Here is a 9,409-nt window from a genome sequence, read left to right on the forward strand (position 1 = left end):
CCGACTTGCAATCGGATGGTTTGTGGGGGTTGCAGTGCATGATCGAATGGCTTGGGTGTGATTTTGAGCTTGATCGAGCGGCTGCGAAAGTTGGTAGGCTTGATCGAGCGACTACTAAGGCTGGGATGCACGATCGGGTTACAGGATGCTTGATCAAGCATGATTGGATGGACAGTGGTGCTTGCGACATGGATGGGATGGCTAGAGGCTTGTTAGAGTTCGATCAGGAGTAGTTCTTCGACTTGTTTTGAGTTTTAAGTCTTTAAAAGATCCTGTGGATGAGCAGAATCGAGAACACACATTGAGAGCAACGGGGTGTGTGTGCAGCCATAAGGAGTCCGATGAGTAGAGAGGAGGCATCAGCTATGGGAGGCTTAGACAGCAGCCAAGAGGAGTTCAACGGGTGCGAGTGTGCACAGTTGGCAGAGCAGATACTGCAAAGCATCAATAGAGGATTGGACGTAGAGCTGAGTGTCAGGCAAAGCAGCTGTGAAGAGGTATGATATAACGGTTTGCTCCACAGAAAGCATCCAGAGACGTCGAAGATCCTGATACTGGCAGGTCTATGAGAGGATCTCTTTGAGAGATTTTGAGAGAGCTTTTGTAAGGATAGCTTTTAGTTGAGAGAGGTGTGGTATGAGAGTTGAGAGTGAATGTTCTCCTCTTGTACTATTTTTTCCTTAATAGTGAAGCTTGTATGCTCGTAGAAGTAGCACTTAGGCTATTCCACATATTTGATTGTGTGTTCTATTTTATTTTTTCTTTCTTCTTGCAGCAATGGATGGTACCGGATCTTGAGCAATAAGTGATATCAGAGCAAGTGATATCACAATACTCTCTCTCTCTTCGCTTCATGTTGACGAGGGAATCCGACCTCTAATGCTGCCTCCTATTACTGATGAACCACACTATGAACGATCAATCAAGCTGCTTGAATGAATATATTTAGCTCGATTGGAGACATGAATACCAAAGCCAAGCCACTTTTCAGAGAGTTGAGGGAAAAGCTTTGCAGAGGATGTTGCCAGTAGCATCGTCAAGAAGTATGAGAGCCTTAATGCTCGATGGGGTTGGTCCAGGGTCCCATCATAGCTCCAACTGTGGCATTTTGAATAGGATTAGTTCATCCATAATCTTCTGATTGAATAGTGGGTCCATGCAAAAGTCAAACTCGTTGAGCTGGGCTTGTGCTTGTCCTTTTAAGGTCTCGATTGTTGATGCATCTCTTGAAATTTTCTATCAACATCGGCATCTTGATCCAAATAATATCTAAGTATCAGGACGAGGAATGTCCCAAAGTGGAATCTTGTTAGACCATGGAGTTGGGGAGCACCTTTGGTGGCCATGCTTAGGGCTTCTTGGTTAGCCATGCTAGATTGATCGGACTCACCCTGAACTATGGGGGTAAGACTAGTGGCTTTATGGTGGTATATGAGCTAGAGTTGGGTTTCGATTATTTTTCAACTGCTATAGACCTTTATGTTCCTTAGACTACTATGATTAGAGCTTGCATCTGCTGGATGAGTAGATTAAAATGCTCGAGAGTGACCACTATTAGAAGCTGAAGTAATTGAGATGGTGGTACTCTAATTGGGCTCAATAAAGAGCCATTGGAGCGATTTGAAGTGTGTGATGCCCCCCACATGATCTCATTATGATTCTAAATTTCTCTTTTCTAAAACAGGTCAAATGCCCTCCTTGTAGCATCAATATGTTGCTACTGAATTTTGAGATCGGACATAGGTCAATATGGCCCAAAGTTAGGTGAGATCAATGATGTTGTCGAGGCTCTTGATTTCGAACACTGAATTTGGAAAGAAGTCCTTTTGTCGGAGTTTTTCAGTTATGGACCCTCTGATGCCCAAGTTGTCAGTTGAAAATCAAAAATAGGAAAGAGATAAAAAGAGAGAGAAAGTGAGATAATGAAGATCTTGATGGTTAGAAAGACTTACCATAAGGTCCTCTGCCTCCCGCTTTTTATAGAGATGAGGTTAGTGGCTATCTCCATGGTGAGTAGCGGCTATTCTGATGGTGATTATGCATGTAGTGACTATGTACCATGGCTAACTCGTTGCTTAAATATGTCATAAGGCTAGTCACATTGTCCGGCTATATTAGGTGCCTTATCATGTGACAATGATCGTGATAATGTTCCTCGCCTTAACTAACTTTGAGTATTATGGGCAGGTGCAATCGTGATTTCAAGCCATCCACATTCAAGGTAAGGAGATCGGTTGGTCATGCCAAACTGATCCATCTCGGATCATATGGAGATCAATCTAAATATTTTCTTCATTGTATTTATAGGGATGAGGATTTAAATCTGCATGATTGGAATCTCAAGATATACGGATGAGTAATTGAGATCTTTTCTTATCTTTCTGGATGGTGAGAATATGCCTTTTTTTTCATACGTGTTGTAATTCAAACGCTTTGTTTACTTACTGGTTGGTTATGATATGCGTGTTATCATTTACTGATTTTTTTTAGGGTTAGTTGGCTGTCGATTTATCTTCTGTGGTAGAGCATGGGGAGGGGATCGAGGAGAAAATGGGTAGCAAACGTGCGTTACGGCTTTCTCAGCTTAATTAGCATGAAATAAAGGATAGATAACATGCGCTGCTATTCGCTGTCAGCGCGAGCATGAGGCTCCCTCCTCCCTCCACATGGAGGGCCTCCTCAAGCGGTATGAAAGAAGACCCCCACACCCGCACAGCCAGCTTTGTCTCTTTCTTCTGCGGGAGGCCGCTGACGGACAACCTGCTGTGCAAACATTATTCTACGGTTTCCATGACTATTTGCACACCAATTCAAAGGAGATGACGATGATCATGCGAAGGGCCCATCACCAAAGGAAAACATATATGAAGGGCCCACCCCGAGACCCCTGGGTCTCATTTCTCTATTTCTAGTGGCCGGTGGGAGGACCCCGGCGTCATAGCTGGCACCGGAGTGTCGGGCACGTCCTCGATCTCCGCCACCTCCTCCACCAACTTGGACGGGTCCGCACTGGAATCGTAGCGCTGGATCACCAACACCGACGCCGACGTCGAGAACTCCGAGCACGCCAGGTAGCTTCCCACAGGACCCAGCTCCGCGCAGTCCGTCCGCTCCACGAGCCGCGGCACCCCGGACTGCGGCGACCTCCCCACCAGAAAGAGGTTGCACCGCCCCAAAGCCTTGATGGCCCTCATGACTTCCGCTCGCTCTGCCACCGCCTGCTCTTCGTACTTGACGGACGGCGAGTTCTCCGGGCGCTTGTTCACCAAGTCCGACAACGCTGCCCCGTCGGCGGCGCGCTCGTCGGCGTCGACTTCTCCACTGGGAGGTGGCAGAAGGAAGCGGACGACGGTAAGCGCGATGCCCGGGTGCTCGGCCATGCGGGCGCCATAGGCGAGGGCCTCGCGGTCGTCGGGACCTCCGAAGAAGAGGACGGCGATGGCATAGGAGACGTCGCTGGCCAAGACCTGGACCGCGCCACCGAGTCCACGGTCGACGAGGATGGCGACGGAGCAGGGGGCGTGGCGAAGGACGCGCTGGTTGACGTTCTGGTAGGCGGTGCCAAGGGACTCGAGGGAGCCGTCGAGGCTTTGCGTCTTGTGGAAGGGCAGTATGATGAGGGCGGCGCGCTTCTGGACGGCGCTGGCAACGATGTCCTCATGGATGGTGTGGAGGTCGGAGATGGCGGTCATGGGGCGGATGGCGACACCGCTAAGCTGTTGGTAGGCCTCGAAGGCCACCACCACCTGGTCGCCGTTCCCCGCCGCTCCCCTGTTGAGCTTGTTCCAGAAGGGGAGCCCATTGCGGCGGGCCTTGTGGACCATGGAGATGGCAGAGGAGCGCTCAGAGAGCTCCATGAGGTGCATGGCGTAGACGGTGACGCGACGGCGGCGGGTGCCGCGGGAGGACTCGATCAGGTTGATCATGGTGGGGATGTTGCGGTTGCCGTGGAAGCAAGCCAGCAGGCGGAGCTCGCTCTCGGCGTCGGCCCGCTCCACGGTATGGTGCTTGTAAGGCGCCCCGCGCCGTGCCGGCTTGTAGATGGCCATCACGATGGGCGTGGTGATGAAGGTGGTGAACAGCGCCATCAGCACCAGGATGGCGAACGACTCGTCGTTCAGCACCTGTCGAAGAGTTACAAACAACCCGTAATCGGGTGGGTCACCCTCCAACGTAACAGAATAAAAAGGAAACATAAACTTCACAAAACGTAACGTAACGCAATTAGTGTTGAGTCACCACCTTGCGGTCCTTGCCGATATTGAGGACGATGAGCTCGACGAGGCCCTTGGTGTTCATGAGGAAACCGAGGGTAAGGGCCTCCCGAACGGGTATCCGGACGATGAGTGAGACGATGACGGTGCCGGCAATCTTGCCAAGGCAAGCGTTGGTGATGACCAGGACGAGGAGGCCCCAGGAGCGGGCCCCACTGATAGTGGCGACGTTGGTCTTGAGGCCGCTGGACACGAAGTAGAGAGGTAGGAAGAGGCCAGAGATGAGGTCCTCCACCTTCTCGATGAGCACCCCGGCGAAAGGCCCGTCCTTGGGAACGATGATGCCCACGATGAAGGCCCCAAAGAGGGCATGGATGCCGATGGTGTCCGTGACGAAGCCCGCAGCTAGGACAGTGGCGAGAGTGGCACAAATGTAAGACTCCTTAACAGGCTCGCCATCAAGGCAGCGGCGGGCCATCCAGGCGAGGGCGGGGCGGAGGAGGATGGCGGCAAAGGCGACGAAGGCGGCGCCGGAGAGGAAGACCCAGAGGGAGACAAGCGGGGAGCCAGAGCCGGAGAGGGCGACGGCGAGGGCGAGTAGGATCCAGGCGGCGACATCATTGACGGCAGCAGCTGACATAGCCATGCGTCCTAGGTCGGTAGTGAGGAGCTTGAGTTCTGCGAGGATGCGAGCAAGGACGGGGAAAGCGGTGATAGAGAGGGCAACGCCCATGAAGACCTGGAAGGGACCCTGACGTGTGCCCTTGACGACAGTGGTGCGGAGGACGAAGGAGGTGCCGATGCCCAACACGAAGGGGAGGGAGATGCCCGCCAGGGCGATGGCCAGAGCTTTCTTGCCAGTGCGTCGAATGGCCCGGAGGTCCAGCTCCAATCCAACGAGAAAAAGAAAGAACAAGAGGCCGAGGTTGGCGACGGTGTCGAGTACCGTGAGGCTCTGCTTGGGGAATACGGAGTCTAGGAACCTCTTGTTGCGGCCCAAGGCCGAGGGGCCCAGCAGGATGCCTCCCTGCAGCAGTACGGTTTTGATTCAGCGTTAGAACCCATGTTCGGCGGCAAATCTTGCTCAACAGCATCTAGTAAATTAATAAACAAACAACCAGCAGCGACGCTAGTAAAAAGTAAGAAGCTCTACACTGGATTACATATCGAGGTTTATATGGGCAAACAATACTGTTTGTGTGGATGTCTTCTAAAAAACAAATCTCTTCTTAAAAGACATGCTTCCTGGTGACAACTGTGTCCCTTCGAAAGAGGCATACCTCTTGGTGAAGTGTCTTAGTGTGAAAGTTCTTCCTTTAGAAAACGTATACCTTTTGGTTATGTGTCTTCTAATTTTTTATAATAAGTAGAGTCATTTGGAAGTTCTATACGTCACAAAAAATTATATATTTTAATAATACTTGAATAAAAATCTACAAGATAGCAAGGTATGTGTTATCCATTGTTTTCTTCCAACAGTTTATACCATTTCGAATTCAGACCCTTTGTGACACATTTTTAGCATGGCAGAGAGTGGTGCATGTTCTAATCATTGCTATGCACATCAGAAAAATGGGGAGCTCTCACTCATCTTTGAGAGATGCTAAAGGTAGTTGTCAAGCACATGAGTAGAGATTATTAGGGAGCCGTCCATTTTCCAGGTAGACTATGTTATGACGATCCAAGCAAACAACATTCTTTGTGATGCAAAAAATGCTACATATAAGAGGGATTGGATTCTCTGTGCATGTTTTGCACCGTGCGAAGCTGTGCACTTTTTGACGGCTATACCACATGATCAATGTGGAGATAGATGATGGTTAAACATGGCATGATATATCTTATCGAATTGCATGGCATAAATGCAGCACACCCATTTATGCTGTTTGACAACCACATCTATCTCCACATTTGGATGACATGGTGGCCACCGATGGATATGTAGCTACTTGCAATGCAAATCATGAAGGACCTCAACTCATGTAGAGGATCCTAGGTCCATTGTCTCTAGAGAGGTGTAGGGGAAAACATAACATAGCCTTGCCCACCTTTACAATATTACATTATCATTATCTAGGGGAAAACATAACATAGCCTTGTCCACCTTTACAGTATTACATTATCATTATCTTAAATTAGAGAAATATTTTGCAAAATTTTGTTTATCAATTTTCAATCTCCAAGTTGTCGTGAACTTTCGGTCCAAAATTTTATAACAAGTATTGTTATTTAATGAAATATGCTGTGAAAGATATTAAAACCTTGTCTTTGCTTGATCCATATTTCTCCCGCATGATGAGAGTCAAACTAAAATAATTATTTTTTAAACTTATGTGCTGTCGTATTTTTCATTCAACTAATTGCTAGACATAATATAACAAGTGCAGTAATCATATTATCATACTAGTTAGAGCTGGAAAATGAAAAAATCAATTAGAAGAGTCAAAAATTCTAGCTTAATTATTATTTTTTAAATTTAGTATATACAACTTTGTTTATTCAATTAACTGATATATATATATATTTTTTGACTTCAAATTAACAATCTAATTTTATATTTTATTTTTAATTTATCAAATATGCATTGCACATGCAACGTTTGCTGGTAGTAATAAATTAGTGTAATTAGGGGCCTACTGTATGGGAATACAAGCTTTATTAAACCTTGATAAGAATAGATGAACATCCAAAATATAAGACAAATAAGCAATAACGCAAGTATCATAGTTACAGGACCAGCATGCAATTTGGAGCCATTTATCCAACCCATTGATTTGTTAGATTTATAATATTTACTTAACAATATATAGCTTATATTATCATGCTGCTTGCTTTGGTATATAGCTAGTAGATATTTTTAGTTCTCCTTTACCAAAAAAATAAGATATTTTTAATTATCTGCAAATTTTAGTTATTTGTTATGATAAAATAAATTATGAGATATGTTAGGGTAGAAACAATCCGAAAGCTGATGTAGGCATCTTTGACCTATTATAGTAGGGGAAGCTCGACCTTACTGCGTTTGGAAAACAATTGCTAGGCGTCATATGCGCCCATAATTCTTGGATCATGCTAGATGTCTTTCTTAGGTAACTCATAGAAAGATATTGATGGTCAAAGCAGGAGTGCACAGTCATGGATATGCAACCGGGGCAGGTTTTCTCTGCAGGGTATCGTATCCACTTGGAGTCGGGGCGGGACTCGAATCTAAATAAATAACAAGAAAGGTCGTATGTACTGTATGAAAATAAGAAAGCTATCGAGCAAGGAAGATGAAGCCACGTACAACAAGAAGGAGATCCTATATATGATGAGGTGATCCTTGGAAAAGTGGAGAAATGGAGAGATTATATTAATTCCAGAACAGTTGGTACATAGTTGGCCCTTCTAGGGAGCAGTATTTGGTGTTCTATTATTTAATTAGTTTATCAATAAGTTCCAAGGTAGGAGGAAGAAGTGTACAAAAAAGAAAAAAAAAAAAAAAAAAAAACGGTAGGAAGAAGAAAAGGAAAGAAGCGATGGAAAAATGTCGACCACCACTCGAAATGTAGTCCTTTTTTGTACATGTCATGATTGAGCTCGGGATCATCAACCTTGCTCTACTGGATCTTTTCACGGCTGTTAGTGTTTCTGTTAATGTTTTGATTATATTTTAATGTTCTGTTTATTTTTTAATGTTTCGGTTATCTTACGAGGAAGGACCGTGAAAAGAAGGGAAAAAGAAGAAAAAGCTCACGATGATCTCGGCGACGACACGGGGCTGACGGAGAGGCCGGAGGAGAAAAGCAAGGGTTCGAGTGACGACGACCACCAGGCAGATCTGTAGAATGATCAGCGGCAGCGCATGGTGCAGCGGGTCGTCCCCCTGCCACGCCCCTTCCGATGTTGCCTTCATCGGCCCCTTGCATGCGACCGTCGTATTGTTCGTCGTCGCCATCTCCCCCACCCACCACCTCTCTCTCTCTCTCGCCGCCCGCCGCTCTCCCTGTTTATATGTTGATTGTAGGAAAAATTTCCTTTCTCGTGATAACCTATTTTGGTTATCCCTTAAACAAGAGGAAATGTCATGAATGGAAAGCCTTTAAGAGGAAATGTCATGAATGGAAAGCAAGGCTGTCAACAGAGCAAATGATATTGCCTACGTCTCTATCCCTAGAAGTAGCAGGAGAGTTGGAGCTGGTGTGGATGTCCCCGGCCCCTCTCTTTCTCTCTCTGCTATTTATAGCCTCCACGAGCAGGCATCACGTTTTTGACCCAGCGTTAGCTTGCGAGTTAGCTTAAAAGGCCCCAGAATTATAACTTACACCGACGTTGACTCTCTCTCGCGCCCTCTCAATGTTACGTGTACGGACGCCTACCTATCTAGGTACGTTCCTCCGCTACGCCTTCTCGTTTTAACCCATCAAACGAAGGAAAGAGTGAGCGAACGGATTTCCAGCTGTTTGTGTGCTTCCTGGTGTAGACGTGCCCTTTTTCTTTTCTTTTTTTTTTTTCCCCCTTCCTGCTTCTTTCCTTCCTATTTCCTCGAGAAAGATTTTGTTTGAGCAATCTGACTTCGAACAAGTTGGAGCTTTCGTAGAATAGGACGTTTATGTGCTAGACTTTCATTCCAATATATTATTGCTCCATCATCATAGGTTAAACATGAGTTTACTGACTAGTTGAAAGTCGCTGATCTCACGCGACACGTCTATTAGTTCATCATATTAATGTGTGCTGAATTGAAATACCATCAGCTGAGAAACATGCACCGATCTATTGCAATCGTGATGTTTGAGCAACTTCACATTCATGCTCTTTAATTTCTTTATACGAGTCTTGGTATAATCATCGTCAGTAAGATAGTCGTGTTAATTAACATCATTTGTTGTCGGACAGTAAATAGTTACCATTTCAATCCTGTTAGACAAGCTATGCTTGTGAGAAAAAAATCCATGGATTCTGCGTTCTAATGTTAAGCACGTAAATGGTCATGGTCCATGACTTCAATTGATTGGATCTGGTTCTTGCCGTTGTGCTGCCTAGCTGTTTCACTTGAACAATTATTTGAAGCTTACAACAGAAATTTGAATCCCATTTCACTAGAAGAAATTAACAATATCCAACATTGGTAGCATGATCACTAAATTTTCAAGAGAAGTCTCTTTGAGACTCCCAAAATAAAATTTTAAAATTATGAATCACTAAAGAATACA

General features: G+C 45.8%; 1 protein-coding gene across 1 annotated transcript; it reads right to left on the reverse strand.

Moving 5' to 3' along the window:
* Positions 1–2,634: 2,634 nt before the first annotated feature.
* Positions 2,635–8,151, reverse strand: LOC105053272 (cation/H(+) antiporter 19). The gene is made up of 3 exons (XM_073244663.1): positions 7,951–8,151; positions 4,243–5,241; positions 2,635–4,124 (listed from the first exon to the last, which is right to left on the reverse strand). The coding sequence occupies exons 1-3, from the start codon at positions 8,149–8,151 to the stop codon at positions 2,895–2,897; spliced, it is 2,430 nt and encodes an 809-aa protein (XP_073100764.1). The 3' UTR covers positions 2,635–2,894.
* Between the last annotated feature and the right edge of the window lie 1,258 nt (positions 8,152–9,409).

This window comes from Elaeis guineensis, chromosome 10 (genome assembly GCF_000442705.2).
Source record: "Elaeis guineensis isolate ETL-2024a chromosome 10, EG11, whole genome shotgun sequence".
Taxonomy (NCBI): Eukaryota; Viridiplantae; Streptophyta; class Magnoliopsida; order Arecales; family Arecaceae; genus Elaeis; species Elaeis guineensis.